A 27,397-nucleotide genomic window follows, 5' to 3' on the forward strand; every position below is an offset into this window, starting at 1 on the left:
TGTAAATCTGGAGTTCTGGCTAGACTATGCAGTCCAGTTTAGTGTTTCCAACCCCTCACAAGAAGTAGGTTTACGTGCTGTTAGTTAGTAGTTTCGCGACCGTTCACACGCACATTGCTGGACTTCCAATTTAGGCCGTAACCTGATTTCTTTAGTTAGTTAACGTTTAAGTACCAATTTAGAACGTTCATGTATCCGCAATTACATTAACTTAGTTGGTACAGGTACGCAATGTGAGTTTAGGAGTGTTGGGAAATTGGTTGTTTATCCAGATTTTTGGGCGGGAAAAAGGAGGTGATTCAAGGTAGGTGTCTGCTGATGGATTTATACTAGAAGATATGTACATATGCTTTGACACGTTTAAGAAAATAACATTTGAAATTCGTGAGATTATGAGCTTCCATTGCATATCAAAATTTGGTCGGTATTATAAAACTCGCGTCCCTCATCGATGTATTACATCGTTTGGTTATAATTATAACGCTCATGATGAATTGTTTTTAGAAGCAAATTCCGCCACTGATTAGTGTACATGTCGACCACTCAACTGTCCATTTAAGAATGCCAAAACTTAATGAATTGAGGGATACCTATAAGGTCTTTGTAAAAAATTTTAATTGCCTTTAGGAGCCAGCTAATTTTGCATGTTTCACGAGTTTAACGCTTTAACTAAAAAATGTTGAATAAACAAAGGCGTATCAGATGTATATTGCTGAGAGTAAAAACGAGCTGAAATCTGTTTCCTAAGTATATAAAATTTTACAAAAAATTTAAACTGTCTTTACTTGCACTCTCCGCCATTAAATGTTAAAAGCTCCAAGTGAGATTCAAAAGAATCTGAGGATATAATTATCGAAAATTCTAAACTGTGTTTAGCAGTAAACTATGTCAATGAATCTTTAATATGCTGAAAGTTCATGTTTCCATTTAAGAAATATGAATTTTGGGTTAGAGTGCGTTAAATGAAGTGCATCGTATCAGAAACATATTGCTGAAGGTGAAAACTATCTCGAAAAAATTTTAAAAACTGAAATTTTCTAAAAGGGGAATGTATTAACATTTTTCAAGCATTCAAATGTATTAATCGTCTAGATGAGCTCTGCAAAAAATATGATTACGGAAATCTTTCGATTTTAAGATGTTGAAAAATGGAATCGTCTTACAATACAATTTATCAAGGCTCCAGGCTCATTGATAGCAGTTATTCGGGATCAATAGAGCAGCTAAATTTCTTCATATAAGCAGAAAATAGTAATAATAAACTGTCGAAATTATCCTGAACATTTCAAAAAGGTGGCTATTTTCAAAATTCTGATCGTCGATTTTTTGAGAATTTGTAGATCGACTGACTTTAAAAAATATATCGATATTCGATATAAAATCGTTTTGGCTAGAGCCTTATTCGCATCTTTTTTAGTTCTCGAGATACGACCTTTATTACTTTTAAGCAGCTAAAAAAAAATTAAAAACATTATGTACAAAGCAAACGACAACCAAAATTCCAAATTCTGATTTGGCGCACTTATTCAAACTTTAAATTTTCTTATATCACAACCCATTACTGGCTTTCTTGGAAATGTTCTTTATGAATTTCTTATTTCCATTGCCACCTCATCCATTACAAAAGGAACAGCTCTAGACTTATTGTTTCCAATTGATTTATTGCTAAAATTTCTTAGAATTTTTTTTTTACTTCCGTATTAAATACAATTTTAAGTTCGTACCTGGATCTTTTATGTAAATTAAAGTCCAAAAGGCACCCAATACTTGTTCGGTTCAATATCGTAATTTTAATTGCTTCTTGCTAAAACAAAAATACTTCGAAATGAGTATGCCAGACCCGCAAACATAATAAAATGATCCTATGTAAACACTCACAAATAATGGAAATTCCAGTTAGTATTTGATCACATGTATATTGAACTTAGGGCCACAAGGTCAAAATCTTTTAGTTTTGTTTGTATTAGCGTTGATTACCGGATTCAACCTTCGCAATACCTTAATCCAAGTTTGGGGCATTACGGGACTGTAGAAGTGGTCCTATATATTTTGAAAAGTCACGATATGTTATGTGGGGACTTTATGGAAAATAGAGGTGAAAGCCATTTTTCGATAGTAGGTAGTTTCACTGTATCATGAATAGGCCTAAAAATCTTGAGAATTTACTGCTTCTTCTCAGTTTTTCAAAGAGCTTAAAGACCTCACGCAAGGTCATTAAGGGCTGAAAGCGAACTTTATTAATGCTTCCATCTAAGCGATTCAGTTTTCCACATTTGTGGACCCTGCAGTCTGTTAGTTCAGGTTAGCAGGTTCAGGGACCTGCAAAATATCCCCTATTTCTCCACTAAGACTCTAATTTCTCTCCATTGACACACGCTACCAAAGCTTCTAAATATAAATATATTCTTGACAAAAATAGCCCTTCTTAAGAAATTATTCCCCACATTTTATGCATGTCACAATAACCCATTGTATTCACAGTGAAACGGATCAGAATAGCACCTGAATGTTGTTGTTGCTAATTTCCCCTGCCAAAATAAGTGAAAAAGGTAAATTACGTGTTTAAATATTCTCTAGATCGCGTGTTTAGAGAATAAAGCTACAAATCGATATGCAAATTGCGGCTCAGAAATTCCTCTTTTCACGGCGTTTTGAAACCTCTTAATGGACTCAATCATACGAAGTTATACACAATATAATTTTTTTAGCCTCTTTTGATTCAGGCTGCGGCACTCGCGAAATGTGCGAAATGTACTCCTGCCCTGTAAACTACAACATCGATTCTGACAAAGACGATCAGTCACTATGGGACTCCCAGGAAAGCATGGAGGACAAAATTATCTTGGAAACAGAAATCACTCTCAAAACAGGACCCAACATTACCATGCAAATCCATGAGGAAAGCCGCCCTAACAGTGGCGCCAGCCATGAGGATGAAGAAAGTTCCAACAAGTACTTATCTAGATTTTTCGAAATTATATCTTGAGAATGTGATGTTCCAGAACTCAAGCAATATTGCGCATATTTGAAGATAGCGAAAGTGACTTTGATGAGTACCGGAATACCCCAAGAAGCCCCAGGAAGGTAAGGTTTGGGGGGGAATCTGTGAAATTGCGCACTCCAGAAAGCGACAGCAGCCAACAAGCTGAGGATGAGATAAATCAGGTTTCTTCCATTAAAATTACTGTCACAGATGCTGTGTCCATTAAAACGAGAAGGAGTTTAATTCCAGGTAAGTACCTTCCTGTCCAAATATACTCCTTAAAGCCTTTTGATCCATGCAGTTCGCGTGTCTTCCCTGCCATCCACCCCAAAGAAGAGCTTGTCGTTTCAGGAATCTGGAGCTAGAAAGTATAAGTCGGCCCCAGATTTAGCTATGGGTCCTTCAAAGATACCATTGAGGAAAAAGGCGATCCAGAGGCAAATGAGTGTCTATTCGAAAGCAGGTAAGTTTCAAATTTAGTTTTGGGTTCAAATCCGAAAATAAGAACTTGGAGGCAGGATTCTTCCCTGGTGCCGGATTTTTAAAGAAAACCGTTTAGGTTTAATATTAATAACGAACTGCTAAGTAGGATTAAACCCAACTTTATCCCACCCTTTCTTGCAATCTCTCCTCCACAGAGTACCCTCCATTAAGATAGTCAAAGTGCCCTTTGATTTAAATTGAAAACCTAACTGAATGGGCATATAAGTATGTAAGTTATAACCTTCTAATGCAATAATTGTGCAAAATATCCTTACCCCCACCCCCTAAATTAAAAGAACCCTTAAACTGCTATCTCCTCAATTATAATTTTTAACTTGAAAACTTGTTTTTCGAAAAATCTGAAAAAAATCACACACATATATACAACCCTCGCACATTCGCTCCATTTTTTTCGTTTTTTTCCTGCTAATTCTAACCTAAAAACGATTCTTAAAATTTCAAAATGGAATTACTTTTTTTAGAACGGGCTACAGGTCCAGTTTTTTCTTCTAATGATGGGCATTTTTATGAAAAATTTAAGTATGTATAAAATGTATCACTTTTTGGGCTGCGCCATATTGAAAAATTCAAAGAACTCAATTTTTTGGCATTTTTTTCAATATTGAATTAAGCATTTCTGCTTTTTTGAACATTTGATACATTCTTTATAATCCAATAGTATCTATTTATCGCATTTTATGCCGAAATGCTTAATTCGGTATTGAAAAAAATGCCAAAAAATATTGAGTTCTTTGTATTTTTTAATATGGAACAGCCTAAAAAGTGACACATTTTATATACACTTAGATTTGTCATAAAAATGCTCATCATTAGAAGAAAAAACTGGACCTACCGCCCATTCTGAAAAAAAGTTATTCTATTTTGAAATTTTAAAAATCGTTTTTAAGTTGGAATTAGCAGGAAAAAACGAAAAAAATATAGCGAATGTGCGAGGGTTTTATATATGTGTGTGATTTTTTTCAGATTTTTCGAAAAACAAGTTTTCAAGTTAAAAATTATAATTGAGAAGGTAGCGGTTTAAGGTTTTTTTTGGTCTAGGGGGTGGGGTAAAGATATTTTGCACAATTGATTGGCATTAGAGGGTTATAACTTATGTACTTACATATATGTATGTCCATTCAGTTACGTTTTCAATTTAGATCAAAAGGCATTTTGACTATCTTAATGGGGGTACTCTTTCTGTTCTTCCGCGACACTAATCAGTAATAACGCTGCATATTTCGTTATGTGCGCCTTTCACCTTTCGTTTTACTTAAAACATGTAAATGTATTCATAAAATTGATTATTTTAATGAAGCTGAAATATAACATTAAATTTAAATGTTGCATGATCCATAACAAGCCGGCAAGGAACAGCTTGGATTCAGAATATAATAACTTTTTGTCTTCATGAGACGTCACGCAGACCTTTACTACAAAATCGATAAAGCAATTAGTATTTTAATTGTGTCTACTAATTAGTTTTTTGTGTTAATTACAGGGAGTAATGTAGTAGAAGATGCCCCGGCAATTAAGCCCTCAAGCGAATTAAAAGATAGAAGTGATAATATGCGACTCGAAGGGCATCTCAGGCCCTCGATTTTGAAGCATAATAGAGCTGAAGGGATAATCTCGCCGATTCCGGTTCACAACGAGGTTGAGATGTTGCATAACTTGACTCGAAGTCCTGAGCGGTCCAGAAGAAATTCTGCGGTGTCTGATTTAAACAGTGAGCAGAACAATGAAGTTCGAGACCTGAAACCGTCTGAAGAAACCCAGAAGCCGAGAAATTCAGACGAAAACAGGAACTTTGAGAGCTTTTCAGTTTTTGATAAAAATAATGCTCGTCCAGTGCCAAAATTGAGTCCACCTGAAAATGAAGGAAAAAAATTGGTCGTACCGGCACCTACTAACAAAGAGCTATTCCTGCAGCAGTCTTTATCTTCGCTCACGAGTGACGTAAGTCCATCGTTTTAACTACAATAATTTATTGCTAATAATATAATAAAAATCTACGTTTAAAATGCGTAAGGGCACATAACTTGCATGGAAAAACGCTGACCTACTTAGATCTATGACTTTCGGATACACAAGCCGAATTTCGTGTGAATGTCGACCTTAATGACCAAGCGAAACTCTTGATAAATGTTTTTTGTATTTTTGTAATAGTCTACTTCAGGACTGGATACTTTAGTAGATCGTTAATTTAGGGTGTCCTTTGGGGTTTACTATATTTGGTTGCTACCTCATTAAAGTTGATTTTGTTGCAATTTCTTTAATGCGTTTTCCTGCTCTTTTGATATTCAGGGTGGCTTCAGATAGGCTTGCCTATCCTAGAAGTGGACCAAATTTTGCATTTTTCGACAAAAAGTCACTCTTCATAAAAGTTTTTTCTTGTTCCAAAAATACTTTTCAAATTGAGAAAACATGATTTTCTTATACGGGGTGCTCGAAGTATTTCAAAACATGATTTTGACTTCAGAGTAAAGTAACTCTATTTCTTACTTTTAAGCAAAATGTTACTTGAAAAAGTTGCTTACAATTACTTCAATTGTCAAAATCCAAAATTTCAATTGTTTTTAATTTGGAATTGATAAATAACTCTTAAGCCAACTAAAGAATGAGATACTGTTACTACGTAGGCAGGTAAGTACTTGCATAATAAATAACTGATAAGCAATTGAAATTTTGGATTTTGACAATTAAAGTCATTCTAAGCAATTTCTTCAAGTAACATTTTGCTTAAAAGTAAGAAATAGAATTAGTTTACTCTTAAATCAAAACCATGTTTTGAAATATTCTGAGCTTCCCGTATAAGAAAATCATATTTTCTCAGTATGAAAGGTATTTTTGGAACAAACAAAAACTTTTATAACGAGTAACTTTTTGTCAAAAAATGCAAAATTTGGTCCATTGGTGGTATAGGCAACCCCATCTGAGGACACCCTGTATATTTTCACAGCAGGCTGAATTATTTTAAATGCTCATATTAGACTGAATCGTTATTGATGTGTATTAGGGTGCGTACCATTAGAGGAAATTATCATGCGATCTTTGATAATGGATTATAATACAGGAGACATGTCTGTAATGTAATCTAATAATGGACATTTCAGGTCATCGAACCTCACAACTTAGGTTTGTTCACTCTTATCAGAAATTATTACATGAAATCTTTAATATCACCCCAAAAAGTTGCTTAAAAATGTTACTTATACCACTACAATAGCAAATCATAGTTTATCTATACAGTGTGTTCATTTAAAAACTCACCATTTCAATAAATTCAGAACGAAAAGAGATTCTGAAATGAGGTTTACGGAGTTCTCGAAGGTTGTAAGAGGGAACATTTTTGGTGACAGCAATGTTAATATTATGCACACCCCTTCACCCCCAGCCGCCTCAACTTCAGGATCTTAAATTGCACCCTATCTCAATATGTACCTCATATTGAAGGACATTTAAAATGAATCATTTTGATATAAATGTGATAAAGTTGTTTCTGGGAAATCCAAAAAAAAACAATTCTCTAACAAAATAAACAAATTTAATATTATTAAAGTGTTGGTTTATTAAAAGTGGTTTATTCTGTAGAAAAAAGAATCGAAATTGTATTAATTTATTTTGGGAATAATGAATCTCCTGGGCAAACTATAGCGGTATTCATTGAGAGACCTCCTGACAAATACGTTTCGCATATTTATATATGTTATTAAACTATTGGAAAAATTTAGAATAAACTGAATTTTTAGTGAGCGTTAAACGAAGTAGTTATAGGGTATTAGATGAAGTTGCTCACATTGCAGTATTAGGACACTTTGCAGCCGAGCCAACGAAATCACTGAGGAAAGTGTCCTATGAAACTGGAATTTCATTAGATTTAGTGCATAAAATAACTAAAAATTATAAGTGATGGTAGATTCGCGGGAGAGATGCAATAGAATGGCCGGCAAGATCTCCTGACCTAACGCTGCTTAATTTTTTTCCATGGGGGATTTTAAATCTATAGTTTAGAAAATGGTTCCTCGAAATAATAATGATTTAAAAAAACGAATAATTGCAGAATGTTAAAAAATTACAAGAGGCATTTTCAGAAGAATCCGAGAACAAGTCGAAAAAAAATTATACCTTTGTTTAGAAAACAATGGTAGAGTATTTGAACATTTAATACATTATTTTTTAAATTTTGTAACTTTTTTAGAATATTTTCTCTTTTGTTGAAAAGACATTGAGATTGATATTAAAAAATTGAATTAGAAAGTTGCAATTAGTTATTTACAATTTTTTCGAAAACAACTTCATTAATTTTAGAATTACATATTCACATCAAAATAATGGATTTTAAATGCCTTTTAATATAAAATATCTATTGAGGTAGAGTGCCATTTAAGATTTTAAAATTGGGGTGGCTGCGAACAAAGAGATATACGTAACAGTAACACTGCTGCTACCAAAAATGTTCCCTCTTATAACCTTTGAGATCCTTACAGATCGCATTTCAGTATCTCTTTTCGTTCAGAACTTATGGGATGGTAAGTTTTTAAATAAACACACTGTGTATTCTTTAGTTAGAATAATTTTAATTTTTTTATTAGAGTGGAGACTTCATTAGCACATTTCTTAATACAGCTCTGATGTGTCTAAAAAAGACTTCAGTTTAAAAACTATTTTTCAACAAATCAAACTACAAAACTAACGAAAAATAAAAGATATTCAGATCGAAAATCATTGGTACTGAAGGCTTATTTTGCATGTCAGACATTTCCAAAATTCTTCTTTTAAGCCTTAAAGCTGCCTTGAAGCTGTTTTCAGGCACCTTAAATTGTACCTAACCTGGGTTCCTGCCCTTATACAAATTAAATTACAGAATTAACTACAAATGCGGAATTATTGGGAGGCTTCTTGGCAGCGAAGTTCACTAACGCTAAAGGCTTATTTCGATCCGAGAATAAAGCGGCTTTCAGATGTATCTTAAATGTTTCCATTCTATACAGGGTGATTCCAAAGTTGGAATTATCCTTTCACCAGTGAATAGGGCCAAAAAAAAGTGTTTTTTTTCCTTTGGCGCTTTTTCGAAATGTCAACATAAACAGAGATACAGGGTGTCAAAGTTTTATTTAAAAAATTAAAATTTATTAATAATTGCCAAACCTCTTGAGATAATTAAACAACATTTTGTAGATGCCAATGCAAACATGGGAGGGAAATTCTCTAATAAATAAAATTATTTTTACCAATGGCGCACGTATAAAAAAGTTGTTTAATTTTTTTTTTTTAATTGTATGCCACCGATTTTTCTATAAATAAAAATCATTATTGAATTTCTTGCTCAATTCTAAACAGAAAGCTCTTTTAATATTTTTCGGTGCGACGCTCCGTTTTCGAGTAAAAAAATCAAAACCATTTTAATGCGCGCCTAACATTAAATGCTATTTTAATTTAAAATTTAAAATTATTAAATCTTTAATCAAAAGCGACTAGAAAATTTTGTTTTTGTTTATCTTTGTTGCCAAGAAGCAACCTATCAATTAATTAAAAAATATATATTAATAAATTTTAATTTTTTAAATAAAACTTTGCCACCCTGTACCTCCGTTGATGTTGATATTTCGAAAAAGCGCCAAAGGAAAAAAAATATTATTTTTAGAAGCCCTATTAGCTGGTGAACGGATAACTCCAACTTTGGAATCACTCTGTACCTCCGAGTTTCATGTTATTGCTCAGCAAAGTTAGCTCTAAAATATATAAAAATATCTATCAGATACTGTCACGAATAAAATTGTTATATTATTATACTATTTTTATTTTATTATATTTATTATATTATATATTATTAATTGGTAACCATCTTCAATTCAATTTCCTCTCGTTGTCAGTCTTCCATTATTTTCGCGGCTAAATTACTTGCAGATTCTGAATTCCAACCAATTTAACATAGTAAATAGGTCACTTCTGGAAAAACCGGATCTCGCAGCACGTCATTTTTACGTAATTTTAAGGCAAATATTTGCAATCTTGGCATATTACGTCACGCAAAGGTTGGCACGAAGAAATATGGGTGCAAATTTATAGTATGTATAATCTACCTTGCAATGATATATCAAGCTTCAAGTGGGAAGGAACTCCGATTAGCAACAAGTAATGCAAGTTTGAGTTATAGTAATTGCTTTTACGTCAGAAGGGCGTAGTAATTAATCAGGTATTATCACAACTCGGTTCACAGAATTTTTGTAGGACGAAGTGTTGGCGAAATCAGAAGCTTTAGAAAGCCTAGTGAAGATGCTTAAAGAGCCGGGAACTTGCGAATCACTAGAAGCAGCTCCTGCAGCCCTGCTTTTTGAGGCCCTATTTGCCTGCCATCATCGAGACCGCCTTCACAGTTTGGCGGACGTAAGTAACATTTTTTACTCATTACACACTCAATTTACTACTACAAACTCCCAAATAATACGGGACTACCGCGAGAAACATTTACTTTTTTAAAAAGGCAGAACAATGTTAATTTTTGAAAATAAATGTTTAAACTTACCTAACATGTTTGTGGGGATACGTCATTCGCTTCACGTAGAAAAAATTAGGTCAGGAAGACGATGTCTGTCTTCCTTAATGCAATTTTCGATTCTGTCCAAAAAGCTCCGCATTCGTTCCAGTGTCTCCTCGGTGATTAATGTCACCTCTCTACGAATCGCCTTCAAGTCACCCAAAGTACGGGGTTTATGTCGATTATCTTCGTTTTTCAAATGCGGCCACAAAAAAAAATCACGTATGTTCAGGTCAGGAGATCACGGAGGCGAGGACACATCTCCAAATCTTACAGTCACGTGATCTAGAAACAACTCCTGCAGCAAATTTATCGAAATCTTTGTTGTGTAAATAGTAGCCCAAGTACCAGTAGCTGAAACCATATGTTTTCTTGTAAATTTAGCCTCTCAGTTGTAGGAAGAAGAAAGCGTTGATCATATCTATATACTGATTCTAGGTAACTGTTATCGCTACCCCACCCTCTTCAAAAAAGAACCAATAACATACTCTTTCGATATCGCACCCCACACAATTACACGAGGTTAATGAAGAGGTCTCTCATGGACCCGCCCAATATCTGCAATTTTGTTGACTAGCAATTTCATTTAAGTAAAAATGGGCTCATTTTTTCTTCGTGAAGCGAATAGAATCTCCTCACGAACATGTTAGATAAATTTAGTAATTTTTTAAAAAATTGATATTGTTCTGCTTTTAAAAAAATGTAAATGTTTCTCGTCGTCACCCTGTATTGTAATCCTCAGGACGTTTTGATCATCATGATAGAAGGAATTCGCCTGGAAATCTTAGAAAATTGTCTTCAAAGACTTGCTTTAAGTCTATGCAAAATGGGAGGATCTTCCGGGGTGCGATGCGCTCTGGCGGTGATGAAAAAACTACCACCTAAGAAGCTGCAGGTTGAGATCCTCTGCAGAGCTTTTGGGCACAGAACAAGAGAAGGTTTTAATTGAGCTACAGTTGAGAGATAACATAACATTAAATGTTTCCCTTGTAGGGGCCCTTCAAATTTTGATGTCCTGTGCTCGGTTGTATCCAAGACAGGACGTGGAGGTCGCGAAAATTGCTGAATTTGCGGCTCTAGCTCTTCGGGACAGGAGGAGGAAAGTGAGGCATGCGGCTCTAGAAACTTTGGCAGCGGCAGCTCAACTTTCCTCTGTACACGAAGTTCTGATTATTGTTGAGGCGAACATTAAGGATTTTGGAGATTTTGAAGATGCTATGCAGGTTGTTAGGACAAGGTAAAAGCTTTTTGGAACAACTGGAGGTGGGTAGGGAATTTTGAGTCTTGACTTTTTGAGGTCGTTGCAGGGCTGAATCCTCGATTATCTTAAATTGGAATAGATGTAGGATTTAGTTATTCCTATGGTAAAGCGCAATTTGACAACATAACAGACAAAAACATAACAAAAATAAACAGTCTCCCAGCTGAAAAGCAATATTTCCTGCTTATAAAAGTAGTGGTAGTTTTTCAGCTATTTTCGGCCACAAGCCTTCGAATATCTCAAAATCTGAAAGAAATTGATATAGGACTATGTATCAGTCAATCGTTCGTCTAGTAGTATACAGTTGTGTATCGTTGTGAAGAAGTTAAAGCAATGAAAATCTAGATGTTCTCCCATTTAAGAACTAAGGATGACAGACGATCCCAAGAATATCCAGGTTGCTAGTCCATACACCACAATATCGAGAATTTACAGCTTTTTAGGCCATTTATCGATCCCTAGTTTTCCATTAAAACGTTTTCATGGCAAATTCAGTGATATTTAATATTACTAGTTTATAACTACCCACAACGAGAAGCGGCAATATGTAGCTTAGAAACGCTCTGATTTTGCTAAATTTTCGAAGATAACTCTATCACTAATTAAAAATATTTTATACTCAAATAAATGAAATTTCCACCCTTTTTTTGCATTATTTAACCTCGAACTCTGATAAATACTATCAAATAGGCTTTCGAGAAAGCAGCTGCCCACCGTAAATCTGGACGGAACCATTCGCTACTCAACTCCCACAGATCAAGCCGAGTCAGACTGGATTTCCGGAACCATCTTGAAGAACGCCAACACTTCGCCTTCACCTTCATCCTCTGCATCCTCAAGCAATGCTTCAGCCAATTACTGGGCGCACAACATGAGACACGAGCAGCAATTTAACGCAGGATCTACTTTGATCAGGCAACTTTCAGAGTCTTTCGAGGTAATCCTAGAAAGTAATCAGACTAAGAAGAAATAAAAGAGCGTTTCTTCTTGCATGATTGACGTTGAACATGCGATATGGCAAAAAGCTCCATAACTACGCTGTAATATTGATTAGCGTATTAAGATTGGCAGCCACAGAAGTTGTACCTTATTGTAGGTAGTAGATAACTGGGAGTTACCGTTGTTAGAGTGCAAAAATATGTTGTTATGCCGGCTTTTTGCAGTTAAAGTCGTACCGGTTCAGAATTTTGTTGTGCTGGTAAGTGATACGTTATGTAACAATTAAAGGTTAGAAGTAGGTAAATCATAGGGGCATCAATCAGGCTAATAAGTACCCAAGAGTAGGCAGCGGTTTGGAATTGAACCGTGACAAGACGAATGCAGTTCCAAGCTGTTAGTACCTTCGAATATATATCCACGCGAAAAACCTTTTTTTACCTTTGTTGTTGTTGCCAAAATGAGCCATTTTCCCAGATGTTTAATAAAAATTTTAAATGTTTACTCAAATATTCTTTTACCCTTTTATTATCAAACATTGTGTAACGTTCATTTGTACCTTTTAACCTTCTAAATTCTCTTCCGTGATTCTTAAAAATAACTATTGATTAACCAATTCCAATTATTCTACCTCTCCCTTAATTGTAGGCCCTAGAAACTCGATAATTCACAGTCTATGTAAACGGCCAGACAGAACCAATTAATTTAAGGTAACAGTAAAGGGAAAGGGTGAAAAGTATTGGGGTGCATATGCCTATTTAATAATGAATAATGCATATGTGTAATATGCCTTCCTAGCAATCGAAGACAGTCTTACTTATTGAATTTACTTTCGGAAATTTACAAATCTTGTGAGCTCCAGAAACTACTTCCGAGAAATTATCGATAATTTTTAAGATGCGGAAAGCTTTATTCAAATTTTTGAAGATCTTTCGGGTTTTTGAAATCTCTCCCGGATTTGAAAGCTTAAATTTCATGAAATTTGTTCTTGGTTTTTCAGGATGATGCCTTCGACGGGTCTGCAAAGGAGTGGACAACCGATGCTGCCGCTTATTACAACAATGGGAAAACGGCAAAACGTAAGTAAATGTACCGGGTGCTACGGAATGTTGTGAGGAAAATTTAAGGACAGATTGTACATCTACGAATATGAAAAAAGGCTCCTATAAACATGGGTCCGGAAATGCCAAAACATTTATATCAGTGTCGTTCGTGCTGGTAAATCTTTATGTTTAGCGAGAAAAACTATACGCCAGTGGTTGTTGCGAAAGTTAGTGTCGTTTTCTTATAGCCAGATTAATTCTGCTTAAAAAGTGCCTCCTGCGCTTTTTCATTGCGGCGAACCATTTTCGAAATAAAAATGATACTTATTAATTATAATTGTAATTATTGCATTGATTAATAAAAAATATATAAAAATTAATAAAATATATTATATAATTATTAATTATAATTATAATTACAGTGAAACCTCTTTTGTGTGGACACCTATGGGACCATAAAGAAGTGTTCGTTTAAGAGAGTTGTCCGTCAAAGGGAGTTGTAACAAAATGTTTAAAAAAATTAAAAATTTAAATGTATTAAAACATAAATAGTTAATAACAAAACAATAATAATGAAACATAACTTATAACATACGAGGTCTGAGGATAAAATTCCCGGAATGAATTCGTAAAAACTATAGCTATAAAAAATAAAAATTATAGCGATGGACAATACTTTGAATAAAACATAATGCACCGTTCTTTCACAATAAATTCTTAATTTTTTATATCAAATGGCAGAAACTTATTTATACCCCTTATGACATTTATAGAGTAAAAAGTTCAACAAAACAAATAAGCAAACCTACGATGGACACAATGAGAAAATACCGTCATAACTGGAGAAGCTCCGGTATTTCTGCACACACGTGATCAAGCTGTTTCCACCGTTGTCCATTCAAAAGAGGGTTTTCATATTGATTGGGACCGGCTTTGCGTGTCCCGCGTCCGTTTAAGAGAGTGTCCGGTCAAAAAAGTTATGAACATATGAAAAATAATAGATATTGATCCGGACCTACAAAAAGTATCCATTCAAGGGAGTTGTTCGCCTATTAGAGGTGTCCGTAATGAGAGGTTTCACTGTATTGTACTAATTCACAAAATAATTTTTATTTCGAAAATGGTGCGCCGTAACGAAAAAGTACAAAAGGCACTTTTTAAGCAGAATTAATCTGGCTTTAAGAAAGCGACACTCATTTTCGCAAAAACCAGTGACGTACAGTTTTTCTCGGTAAAATTAAAGACTTACCGGCATGAACGCCACTGATGTAAGTGCTTTAGAAAACAATTTTGTACATGTAAATGTGGCTTTTAATGATACATTTGCGTGTACCAGAACTCATCTCAATATCCCAACGAGTTTTCGATAAATGTAAAATAAGCTATTAAAAACGGAAAAATTAAAATACTCCCTATCATGAAAGCGGAGCATTTCCGGACTCATATTTACATAAGCTTTTTTTCATATTTGTTGATGTACAATCTGCCCTTAAATTTTCCTCACGACATTCTGTAATTCCCTGTATATTTCATTAAACCCTTTCAAGAATTTACTATTTGTTGTTTGAAGGTTTTCATATTTCCTTAGATTACAAGACAGCTCCTTCATATTCGCATTTCTTCAAAATTAATTACTCAGAATTTAATAACTCAAAATCAGAGCCCTTCAGTAACACTGACCAGTACGTGTCGGCTCGCATGGACCCCTCTGAATATTGCAATTCCGTTTGATTGTTCATGATAGCTTTTGCTACTTGCCGCATTAATGAATTTTAATGAAAACTGAAATCAGGATTTTTATCCTAATTATTCATTTCGAAAGATTGCTGATTGGGTGATTGTTAATCTCCAGCTCGAACCAACAGACTTTCGGCTTGCAGAAATCGTACAGTAACAGCCCTTAATTTTTGAGAGACGGAGCTATTTTTATGTTGATTTTAGGAACCTTACGATGTTTTTTCAAAGAGGGTATTTTAGAGATTTTAGAGATTTCAAGAGGAATTTTTAGATTTAGGAAAAAGCGCCATTTCAAATTCCTCAAAATTTCCTAAGTGAAGGAGTGCCTCTTTTATCCTGACCATTAATATTTATTTTTAGAAAACACATATACGTGCTATAAAAATATATTACTCATAATTACGAATAACATGCAATTTCTTTAATTAACATAATATAGTAATTTTCTCTTGAAAATACGGTGAATTAATTACCATTGTAGTATAATTGCAATTATATGGGTTAACAGAAATATCACCACAACAATTAAAAAATACTGTTCTTAAAGCACTTTAGCCAAGATTAAATGAAGGTACCCGCATCACTTTACCCGATACCATACCCATTGTCCCGATAGAACCTTCAGTTTCACACCAACAATGGCCAAGAGCAGCCTCATTTGCCGTTAATAATGGAGTTGAGTCTGTGTTTGTTTGTCAATAAGAATAATCTTCGAAAATATGGTAAGATTCTTCCACCTCTTTCACTTTACTATCACAGTTACGCTTCAGTTTGTCTTGAAAATCAAACCGCTTGCATATCCGAAGCCATCAGGGCAAACTTCTCCAGGATCTCACAGTACGGTCCTATTATCACAGCCTTCCTGGAAACATCCGCTCTCAGCCTAAAAGCGATTCTCTCCAGAATGTTTGAGTGGTTTTCAAGCTGTACTGATGAGGGCACTTCACATATAAGCAAGTTACTAAATTCGGGTAAAAACTCTCCATATCCAACCATTAGTTGCACCAACTGAGGAAAGTCCAGGAAGGTTTGATTCTCGGTCCCTAAATAATTACTCAGAACCTTTCTGTTCTTGTTGTTCTTGGTCGCTTTCAGTCTTCTTAGAGTTTGGTAAACCAGAAGGTTTGTTTCTCCAGTCAATAATGTCTCAATTAATAGGCAGTTTTTGTGGGGATGAAGCAAGAACTCTGGCACAATTTGGTTGATGTTTTCCTCAAGCATTTGCAGGCTTTGCACGAAGTTGCTGGACTTCTTATGGACGAGGTATTGCAAATATGGGGCTTCCATGGCGGATAAATTTTCAACACAAAAGTACTAGTGACGTTTTGATACTTGTTCACGTATTAATTCCTCTAAACCATCACTCATTATTACATTCAAACGAGATAACACATAGCCTTGGGTCGAACGACTTAATTTGATAACGAGCGCGATAAGTAGGTAGTCCGGGAATTTATGGTGATTTTGGTTCATAGAACACATGCAAAATTAATGCGTAAATAACTGAAAATTCTTAGTAAGTAGGCTAATTGTAATACCGCTTTTAGCATCCAGAAACGGGGTCCTCCGTCCAGTTTATATTCTTCAGCCAGACGCCTCACCGATTCAAAATGGGAAAAGTAGTAGAGGATATAGGAGATACGATCGAGGCAGGTCATTTTCTCCTCCAAAGCATTTAAGAGGGCAATATTCTCCCGTATCTGTGGAGCCTATTAGTGCTTACAACGGCTTCAATGGAAGTAGTCTTAACGTAGTCAACAATAATCATCCAGGTGACAATAGTCTAGTAGAAAAATCACATCAAGAATTATATATTCTTCTCGAATCAGGTACTTTAGAGTCTCACGCCCGCCTTCAGTACCCAGAATTCCATACTGGAATAGCTCATCCTCCAGGATTTAGGAAAAGTTTGTCTTCAGACCAGCTGTATTTCAACGATCGTCTATCATTGAAGCAAGAACAATACTCGCATTCTTTATCCAGTAGATCGTCTTCCACATCAACCGGTACAGTCGCTCTACACTTTAATTCATTATTTTTAATTTTCTTATTAATTATCTATTTATTAATTCACTTTAATTTTTTGTTCTCTTAATTTTTATTTATTTCTTATTTAATTTTAGGATTAATTTTCTTGCTTCGCTGCTTGCAGGTTCCTCCTCTAGAAGTGGATTTTGGCAGAGATCTGCTATACCAGTTCCTATTGCAGAGCAGAAATTAAAAATAAGGCATAGCAGCAGTTCATTGCTTTCGCCGAGCGGTCCTCTGATAGCCAAGAGGTAAGTTTTTGATCTGTGCAATGTACTGAAATGAAAAAAAGAACTCTTGCGAATCAAAACTATCGGTCTTCTGATGGGCAAATTTCTACCTCGCAGACCAATATCAGGGGAATTGAATCCTCAAATACAGGATAATTCACGTAACTGTTTCATTAGAAACTTTTGAATTTGTAACTATTTAAAATTTTTCATATTTAAACTAACATACAGGGTGTTTCGGTGATTATGTTACAAACTTCTAGGGCAGACAGCACAGATAAAATAAAGACGAAAAGTTCATATAAACGTGTCAGGAAACGCTTCGTTTCCGAGGTATTACAGGATCAAATCAAAAATGTTTTTTTACCTTTCTGAAATATTTTCTTATTTTTTATACAAAGTATATTATACCCGAAAGTAAATGTTCAAAATGGGTTTCGTTACTTGTAATGCATGCCTGTGCCCTCCGCATCCAATTCTGTCTCACCCTAACAAATATTCCTGGAGTATATCTAATCTATTGGCATGCATTCTGAATTCGATTTAGAAGTCGTTCTTCTATTGTAATTGGCATTTGGTATACCAACGATTTTAAGTGACCATAAATAAAAGTCGAGAGGGTTGAGATCTGGTGTACGTGGCGTCCACGAAACTGGCCTTCCACGTCCAATCCATCGCTGTCCGTAGGTTTTTGACATAATTAAACTTTTTTTTTGTTTATAACTTTACCCCGTAATACCTCGGAAACGAAGCGTTTCCGGGTACACGTTTATATAAACTTTTCGTCTTTATTTTATGTGTACTATCTGTCCTAAAAGTTTATAATATAGTCACCAAAACACCCTGTAGATACACTCAATTAAAAAAAATTTGAAGGTCATACTACTTCCGGTTATGCCGAAAACCAAGGTCAACTTCCTTATTTCAAATAGAATACCTGGTATATTTTTGCATTTTTGGAATTTAGGGATTAACCTGATTAAATTCCTATTAGATATCGCTATCCCTATATAAATTTCTAATTAAACATTTAAGTGAATCACCCTGTATAGGACACCCAATGGTTAGAGTTTGTGATCAAAGAAATCATTAGACAATATCTGAAATTGGAACTTTCCATAAAATAGGCAAATGTTGAATGTGCACTGACTGCTTTGATGATCTGAAGTACATATTAGATAAAAGATCAAAGACATTCTTAGTTGGTATTACATTAAACCTAGTTTCTTACAGCTCGTGGATACAGCTTTCAAAGAAGGTCCAGTAAAAGTAGACCATGCGTCATCTCTTAGTTAAACCTTAAAGAACACTCAATGAGGGCTTTACTATAACTTTTTTGTGAATTCAGCAAATCTGGTGTAGTGGATTTATTTTTATGAATCTAAGCCGATTAAAAGAAACACAAAGACCATGCAAAGGCGTCAGAAACAAAAATAATAATGACCAAATATAGAAACACAAAAAACGGGCCTTATCATTGATTGCCGCCATGGTCAGATCCCACAAAGGGGGGATTTTCATTTGCATATACACGCAACTTTCATTGGAAAAAGTACGATGAATCGCCCGTCTTCTAAAAATCAACTTTTTATTTTAATAAATTCTTAGATAGTCAAATCGATGCCAACCCATGAGTGTTTCGACTTTCTAAAAAAAGATGAAAATGTTCAAATTAAACGTCTCTCAACAAGTTAACTGATGATCGATTCTGTCTTGAAAACGCAGCGGGACTGGGGTGAAAGTTGTAAAGAATGAAGTGAGAGAAACACGTCCGGATTAATGAAAATTTGTTGCTGCGGATGAAGAACTATGATGCACCAAAAGGTGGTTTTCTGAGAACTAAAAAGAGTATACAAGTCTCTAAGCCTCTTTCTCTCCTCCTCTCTGTTTCTCCGTCCCTCTGCCCCTTTGCGCAGCTTTGTCAAACTATTTTCAATAGACCTTTTTAGAGCTGCAAAAGATCCGCCCCACAAAATCGCTTCGGGCCTCGCACTGCATTATCAAAATTTCCTGTAAATTTAAATTAACCCAATGATCTAGATTTGAGGCTAGTCCTCCTCTGACCTGCAATTGGCGCTGAAATGGAAACCGTTACAAGTTAAAATGTAGGCCGGCATTACCGTCGCGACGGCGACGCTTGAGGTCAGCGCGCCGGTCAGATCCAATCAATGACGCTTAATTTATACAAACTCGTTGTTTTGTTCCAAGAAAACATTACGCGTTCAGGTGCCACTCAACTCTCTCCTCTTCATGGCCAGGAGTCTCCATGAAAGAAACTCTTGAGGAGGGTGAAAATGTGTGCGAGCGCGAAAGTTGTGAACAACCCCTGGGGGCTGAGGAGGGAAAATCCGTTTGTTCCAATTTTGAATTTTTGCTCCTGTTTGTGTTGTTGCGGAAAAAGAAAGATTGTTGATGTTTCCAAGACTCCCACTCCAGTTTTGACTTTATCGGAAGCACCGTTGAGTGCTGACAAGTAAGTCGTTTAGCATGAAGCGCCAGAATTTGAGGCAATTTGTTCGCTATTCTATTGGCTAAGCGGACTTTTACTTAGCACGGCTCAGTATTATTTCTTTTGATCTGGTTTTCTGGAAGCTTTTTAACTCAGGAAGTTATGTTTTTGAGTAGAGAATTTCGGGTTAGCTCTGAGACTGTCGGAAATGTCTTTAGGCTTGATTTGCTTCTGAGATTTCACAACTCAGAAGATCGCATTTTTGAGGAGAGATGCCCATGAGGGAGGTGCGGTTTTGTGGCTCAAAAACTTGTTGTTTTAACATATATTTCCATAGGCCCATTCTTGATTTCTTTAAATTTGCTCACTTTCTTTATTTTAGTTTTATGCTTTTCTTTAGGGCCGAAGGGCAACCTCTTTGAAGAAAACACTCCATTGCCCAATATCGAAGTATTATACTTATTTCAATAACATTTATAAATAGTACCTGGAATGAGCTCATCAATATTTCATGTTGCTTGTAGTTTCATTTCCAAATAATACCTATCTATTATCGAACTCTGTGTGTGTTTTGTGGCCCTTTTTCAATAAGAATGATACTAATGGCCTTATTAGTGAAGCAAAAAATTCTTTTATTAGCCGAAAATCTACAGGGTGTCCCAGAATATGTGGGCAATCTCTCGGATCCAAATAGTAGACATAAAAATAAGTATACTGGTTCATGTGAACTTTTTTCAAAAAGTCAATATTGAAAATTTACAGGGTGTCAAACTTCCATTTGTTAATTCATTTTTTTAAAATATGTCTTTTTAAATGTGCCCTTTAAGTACAACATTTTAATATGTGAGGGCCCTGCTCAGTGAAGCATTTTTTGCATGGACTGCTATGGTACAAAATGTAACCCAAAAATGGCAAAATTGTATTAGGCATTTTTTAATGGAAAAAACGAATTGTCCAATCGTTTTAGCCATGCTTCCAAACACTTTATATCAATTTTCAAAGTCCCGTCTTATATAGAGCTTTTATAATTTAGGTATAAACTTCGAAAAATTCCAATCTTTGCGAGCGCCCTGTATTAACAAGATAAGTTATTTTAGCGATATTTTTCTTCTTTCGGTAGAGGTGTACTACGGCTTAGAAATTACACATATAATATACAGGGTGTTTCAGAATTGGACGGCACTATTTGAGCTATGTATACAGCAATGTCTAACATTGCTGTATTCTTTAATAAATATCTTTAAGCCCTAGTATCTCGATAATGAAATGATTTATTGCTTATGCTTTTATGAACTTTCTTCTCTATTTTATACTAGAGTATACATATTTCAAATCCCGTCGTGCAATTCTGAAACATCGTGGGATCTGCAGATTTGATGAATTTATAAATTAATTAATTTATGAAGAAACTAAACGAAATTCAACAAAAAATCAAGATAGAGAAAATTTAGGTAGTGGACTGAAGATCTTAAGAAAAATATTAATATACACCAGTGGCGCACGAGCAAATTTTTCTAAAGGATTTTATGTACAACCAAGCAGAAAAATACTCCCCTATATAGTAGTTAGAGGCAATCTACTCTTGTAGATTACTTAAGCAACACATATTAACTAATACACATATAAAATTTGAAAGCTCTATCTGCAGTAGATGAAGCACAATAAAATAAAAACCCAATTTTTCCTTAACTTTTAACACCCTGTAACTCCGCTACTAATCGAAATCAGACATGCTTATATGAACTTTTCTCTTTATTTTATACTAAAGAATATACATATATAGCTCAAACTGTGCCGTGCAATTTTGAAACACCCTGTATATTGAATACCCTGAAAAATTAATGGTATTTTACGTAAAACTATTCAAAACCTCCCTTTCAATTTCCTTGAAGGAGCATGCAATGTGTCGATATTCGATTAAAGTAGACACAGCTAATTAAATATTAATTCTTAATTAGCTGGAAGCGTGTACGAGTCCAAACATCATAATAATGGGGTTTGGGATTCTCAGGTCGTTTCTTATTATGTCAATGGTCTTTTCAAACAGAAATTTTTGTATTGAATTCCTATAATCAATTAATTAGAGTTGGTAGAAGCGTTCGAATCGTTCTTACGCACATAATGAAATTCAATAGAGAGGACTGATTCTGATGTTAGCAAGTGCTTAGAATATCACCAGGCAGAAAAGATTAAATGAACCTCCTAAACCAAATTTCTCTGCTTTTGGGGCAGGAAATTTTTCCTGTTTTTCCACCCTGCTTTTAAAATTAAAACAAAAAAGTTACATAAAACACTTAAAACAACATAAAAAACAAAACAAGCAGAACAAAAAATAATTTAAATACAACATAAACATTTTTTGAAAAATGTCCCGCGCCCTTCATTTTTACTATCTTTACAGGGTGAGTCGTCACGGATCCGGCAAAGAGCATATGAATGTGTAGGGGACCTTAAAATATATGACGATTTGTTAATTATAAATATATGTTTTTCTAAGGTTGATAGTTGAAGAGATATTGATCTCCGAAATTCGCTTGAAAATTTCTAAAAAACGGCATATATCAGTTTCATTCTTATCAATATCTTTAATTGGTGGAAACGTAAAATCAATCGATGCTCAATAAGGGTTGGATTAGGATTAAAGTCTAAAAGTGTTGGGATTTTTTTATCTGTAAAGTAGCTAATAAACGAACAATACCATTTAATAGTAAATTTAATTCCAAAACCTTTATTCCCCTTCAAAATTTGAAAAAAACCTCATCATTTTTGATAAAATCGCAGTCTTGTGAGATGGAACTGAACCAAATTTAAAGGAATTTAAAGAGATTACCAGTCAAATGTAATGTAATAATGTAACGTTACGTTTAGGACAACTGTCACTTGTATGACTTTGACAAATTATAAATAGCTTACCAATCAAAAACCGTGTCATTTTTGACAGGTAAGCTCTTTGAATCCCTTTAAATTTGGGTTAGTTCTATCTCACAAAACTGCGATTTCACCAAAAATGATAAGGTTTTAGATAAATTTTGAAGGGTAATAAAAGGTTTAGAATCAAATTTGCTATTAAATGGTATTGTTAGTCACTTTACAGAAAAAAAAATTCCCAACTTTTTTTAGTCACTACCTTTTCCCTAATTCAACCCTTATTGAGCATCTATCGATTTCATATTTCTATCAATTAAAAGTGTTAATAAGAATAAACCATTTTCCAAATTTGGTTGCGTTGTGATGACGCATTACTGAAATATGCCGTTTTTTAGAAATTTACAAACCAACTTCGGAGGTCAATGTCTCCTCAACTATCAACCGTAGAAAAAAATTCAACAAATCATCATATACATAACATCATAACGTAACAGTAGTAGTAACGGTAACGTTAACGGTAACAGAACCGACACACGCACCTGCTCTGTGTCTGTTCCGTTACTCATCCTTTATAGCATAATTTTTCAAATTTTCTTTTTGATTACATTACACCACACAACATATCACTTTGGTTTCTTCGAATCAGGGACATTCAGGATCAAGGTTAAGAATCCAAGAATCTCCCCTTTTGCCCTTGAATTCCTCCCCAAAACTTCCAAAGCTCTCTTTCATAATCGGATTACATTAATTAGTGCAACCTTGACCAGTGAATGGAAGTTAGGCTGATTTGATTGGGGGCATGTCGAAGGAAGATTAATGATACAATTTTATCGACAAGACGTAGTTTCATTATTAATTACAACCCGGAAGATATAATGGTATTTGTTTATTTTCTTCAGGATGTTAAAGCCATTATGCAAGTTAAAACCGTATTTCGGTCAAATCAAGCACCTATTTGATTTCTTTGTTAACTTGCATATCTCCATAATTTAAGTTTTTATTAAGTAATTCTCGCAAAAGAACCTGAAACACACTTGGCCTTCTTGAGGAAAGCCATCATCACGTTTTCAGCTGAGGAGAGCTAATAAGTCCGTCACCGGTCTCAGGTGTTTGCGCTTCAATTGTAAAGATAGTTTTATCCATGATTATTAAGTATTTTTTGCACCTTCTACACTGCGTTTCTTCATTTTGATTCCAGGTCAATTGTACCCACTCCTCACCAAACCCCCTCATCTTCCAAGTCCTCCCCTCGTCACCAATCAGCTCAAGACAATGGCTCAGTCACCCGTCTCACTTTGCCCGTGTCCCGCTCCTCAGGGTCGGACTCTTCCGGCTACTTTACCCCCTCACCTCCCGAAAACCACCCCCCTGCCTTTATTAAAATGGATACAGAGGAGCGGCTCAGTTCCGATATTGAAGAGCCATTAAGTCCATCGGTCAATAATAATTCGCAAGATTGTGTGGACTCGCATTCGCCCAAATCAGTGAGCGATGGTGGATGTGAAGGCAAAGAAAATGTGAGTTTAAATTGATTTTTTGGAATTTTGGTTTGAATAATACTGTTTCTTCAGAGCAATTCAACGCCTTTAAGAATAGAAGAGCAGAATCATTACTTAGGGGAGGTGATACATGACAACTACCCTTCAGTGGAATCGATTCATTTAAACCACAATCAGGAAACTGAAGAGAGGCCTTATTCTAGAGCAAGTGTGCTAGACTCTGCAGGCACTACAGTAGAGATTCGCAGGAAGAGCAAGTCTGTTATAGAGTTTCCTAATTTTCTACCCAAGATTGGATCAAGGTAAGAATCTTCGTCAAGTTTCTCCTTGGCTACAAACTGATCAACTAATTAGGAAAATTATAAATTCCGCCCCACCCAAAAACGAAGACGGGATTAATAATCACCACAGTGGGGACATGTCCCCACCTTCAGAACCTTTAGACAACCACCTCCTAACTACAACTTCAGTCACTGTGAGAAAAACCAAGCTGGAGAGGAGATTTTGCAGAACCGACAGTAGGAAATCCTTCAAAGCTTCTCCAAGAACTCAAGGTAGCTGATCCTGTCTCAACATTCATAATCGTCATATTGTCTTTTAGCTCTTACAGAATCAGTCAAAGTGAGATCTGCCCAGAGAAGTAAGGATACGTTGCCTCACATCTTGAACCAGATCGATAATCCTAACTGGGAGACCACAGTGGATGGGTTGCAAGGATTAGCCAAACTTGCCCGAGAGAATCCAGAGGTGATTGAACATCAGATGCATCAAGTTTGTGTTAGCGTTGCCAAGCAGATCAAGAATTTGAGGTCTCAAGTTGCTAGGATCGCCTGCAACATTGCTGGGGAGTTGTTTATGTCATGCAAACATGGATTGGATGTGGTGAGTTGTGGTTTAGTCTTAAGTTGTAGTTTGAGAGGGATGTTAAAAGAGGTAGAACTAGAAACTCGTCGCGACTCAAGAGGGAGGGAGGATTCCAATTCCCTCTTTGACCGACTTCTTTGGTAAAATCTGTTGCTCTAAGCGCAACCGCTTAGAGCAGCAGATTCCCATCGCATGCTCAATTGGAATCGTCAATTCCATTATTGTATCACAACAAAACAATTCTTCCTCTTTTAGGAGCTGGACGAAATAGCCTCTCCCCTGCTTCAGCGAACTGCAGATACAAATAGATTCCTGCGAGCAGACGCCAATGCGACGTTGGACATCATGTGCGAACATCTTCCTATTCACAGGGTCATCCCTGTCATCACTAGCCGAGGATGTTCCCATCAAAACCCCATAGTTAGAGCAGCTTCGGTGCGCTTATTGGGTAAGTGCAATATACGGGGTTGTCCAGAAACGTCCCATTTTTTTCTGGGTTCAGTTACTAGTTCCTCGATACTAAACTTTGTTTTCGAACTCATCCTTATTGATTTAAAATTTGTTTCTACTCCCCCCAGGTGATATTGTACGAAGACTGGGTCCTGATCGGACATTGGCTCTTCCGAAGGACCTGAGGGACAAAGTGATGCTGTCTGGGGCGAATTCCCTTGCAGATGGAAATCTGGATACCAGATCCCATGGAAAATCTTTGTTTAAGTGTTTGATAGGTCACTCACATTTCCAGAGGTGTCTCTATGATGCAGTTCCTCAGAATATTCTTAGGCATATCTCAAAAGTTTTAGCGTCCATTAAACCGGACATTTAATTTGTTTTAGTTGTTTTTCTTATTGTATCAAAATGGGGGCATGTCTTAAGTAAGTACCGATTTTTTATTGATCTCTGTATCATTTCATTTCCCATATTTACAGTGATGACTGATTAAAAATTGTATTCCTCAACGAATTCATCTTCCATGTCCCTATTAAAGCATAGAGCCTAGTCTAATTAATTAGATATTTTAATTATTGTTAAGGAGTTTTTATCCTTCCTACATAATTTACCTAATGTTTAATAAAACATTCAGAGAGCAGTGAAATTGTTTTAAATGTTACATCAAAAATTAGTCAAAATATCTATTGGTTGTTGTCTTGAGGAGTCCACTCCACCATGGTCTCTTCTCAGTCCATCATGGTTTCTTCTCAGATCTCTCGCAGGTCTTTGCTCACCATCAGATACTCATTACTTTAAGTGCAAAAGTTGTTTTTACTCAGATGAACTAGTCTCTTCGGATGTCCTGGTACACAGTGTGATAATTTTAACCGGAATAAAGTCAGTACCTACACAGCATTTTATTTTTGCCAAAATTGCTTAAACACGTGAATTTTTATTTTACTCAGTACACTTTTTGGTAATTTTCGATGCTCGAAGGTCAACTTCTCAGCTGGACGATAGTTACCCTTAAAAATTTAAATGGGGAGAGGGTTCAAGTAATACATCGTTTTAAAGATCTTTTCAATTTTGCTCTATCTGACATTACTTTTCTTCATAGGATTAAATAATACCAGAAAATAAACAGAATTGTAAACAAATTATTATTTCTTTTAACTTGACATCTGCTCGAAATGTTCATCGTTGAGTTATTGGGATAAACGACGATAAAACTTATCTCTCACATTTTCTGAAGTATTTGGCATGATTTGCCTGATTTCATTTCTTATATGTTCTTTAAGTTCGTAAATACTACATGGTTGCGTATTGTAAACGTTCAGGTATCCTCATAAAAAGAAATCCAGAGGAGTGAGATCGGGAGATCTCGGTGGCCATTCTATTGAGCCTATTCTTCCTATCCATCGATTTGGAAAGGTTTCATCCTCAAAGTGCTCTATTTTGTTGTAACTAAATCCGTTCGTCCAGAATTCCTGGATTTACTTCACTAAGGAAATTAGATGATCTAGGAACAAGTCCATCTTGACAAAATTCTAAATACCGTATCGTCTCATCTTCGGCTTTAGCAAGAAGATTCCTTAAGAGCTTTTAATTGCTGACTATAGCTTCTCTCTTCATAGCAAATCCTGCTAATATTTTCAGAGCACGGGCAACTGTTTCCCTCATTGGCGCAAAACGTATATTTTATTCCCAACCCCTTCTTGAATTAAATATGTAAAATAATAGATTTCAACAGCAGTTTTCAGTCAGTAACTTTGAAATTTGAGTCCTCCAAGAAGCGTACATTACTCCAAATAAACCCTTTAGGCAAATAACTAAAATTGGAACGTTTTGTAAATGCCTTTCCCCACCATTACTTGAAACTATTTAGATTAAAAGTTTTTCAGAAGCCCTTGATTTGGTCTTTTAAGTAGTTTCTGAAGAACGAAATTTATTTCTTACTTGAAAAACCTAAGGCTGGGTATTAAAGCTTGAATTTTCTAGATCACCGATTAGTGTCTTTTAAAACTGTTTGGTAGTTCAAAGAAG

The 27,397-nt window shown here is 35.4% G+C and overlaps 2 protein-coding genes across 2 annotated transcripts in view; both read left to right on the plus strand.

The window, feature by feature from the left end:
* Window positions 1-26,010, plus strand: LOC136409391 (TOG array regulator of axonemal microtubules protein 1). The gene is made up of 20 exons (XM_066390852.1): window positions 1-304; window positions 2,709-2,952; window positions 3,003-3,232; window positions 3,285-3,446; window positions 4,968-5,425; window positions 9,701-9,856; window positions 10,750-10,945; window positions 11,001-11,244; window positions 11,959-12,205; window positions 13,205-13,283; window positions 16,532-16,756; window positions 16,814-16,990; window positions 17,137-17,263; window positions 23,758-24,076; window positions 24,131-24,360; window positions 24,413-24,612; window positions 24,660-24,940; window positions 25,178-25,370; window positions 25,501-25,797; window positions 25,852-26,010. The coding sequence occupies exons 2-19, from the start codon at window positions 2,741-2,743 to the stop codon at window positions 25,746-25,748; spliced, it is 3,984 nt and encodes a 1,327-aa protein (XP_066246949.1). The 5' UTR covers window positions 1-304; window positions 2,709-2,740; the 3' UTR covers window positions 25,749-25,797; window positions 25,852-26,010.
* The window catches only part of LOC136409420 (lysoplasmalogenase TMEM86A), a 53,628-nt gene that overhangs the window by 21,182 nt on the left and 5,049 nt on the right, over window positions 1-27,397 (plus strand). The window lies entirely within an intron of this gene.

The sequence above is a fragment of the Euwallacea similis genome, chromosome 6 (genome assembly GCF_039881205.1).
Source record: "Euwallacea similis isolate ESF13 chromosome 6, ESF131.1, whole genome shotgun sequence".
Lineage (NCBI taxonomy): Eukaryota > Metazoa > Arthropoda > Insecta > Coleoptera > Curculionidae > Euwallacea > Euwallacea similis.

What these genes read in the sequence shown, in the direction of transcription:
- LOC136409391 (XM_066390852.1), top strand. Translation starts at nt 2,741, where the DNA reads ATGTGCGAAATGTACTCCTGCCCTGTAAACTACAACATCGATTCTGAC. An exon ending in TATCTTCGCTCACGAGTGAC is followed by an intron (nt 5,426 to 9,700) that starts GTAAGTCCATCG and finishes GAATTTTTGTAG; the next exon opens with GACGAAGTGTTGGCGAAATC. An exon ending in GATGTGAAGGCAAAGAAAAT is followed by an intron (nt 24,077 to 24,130) that starts GTGAGTTTAAAT and finishes CTGTTTCTTCAG; the next exon opens with AGCAATTCAACGCCTTTAAG.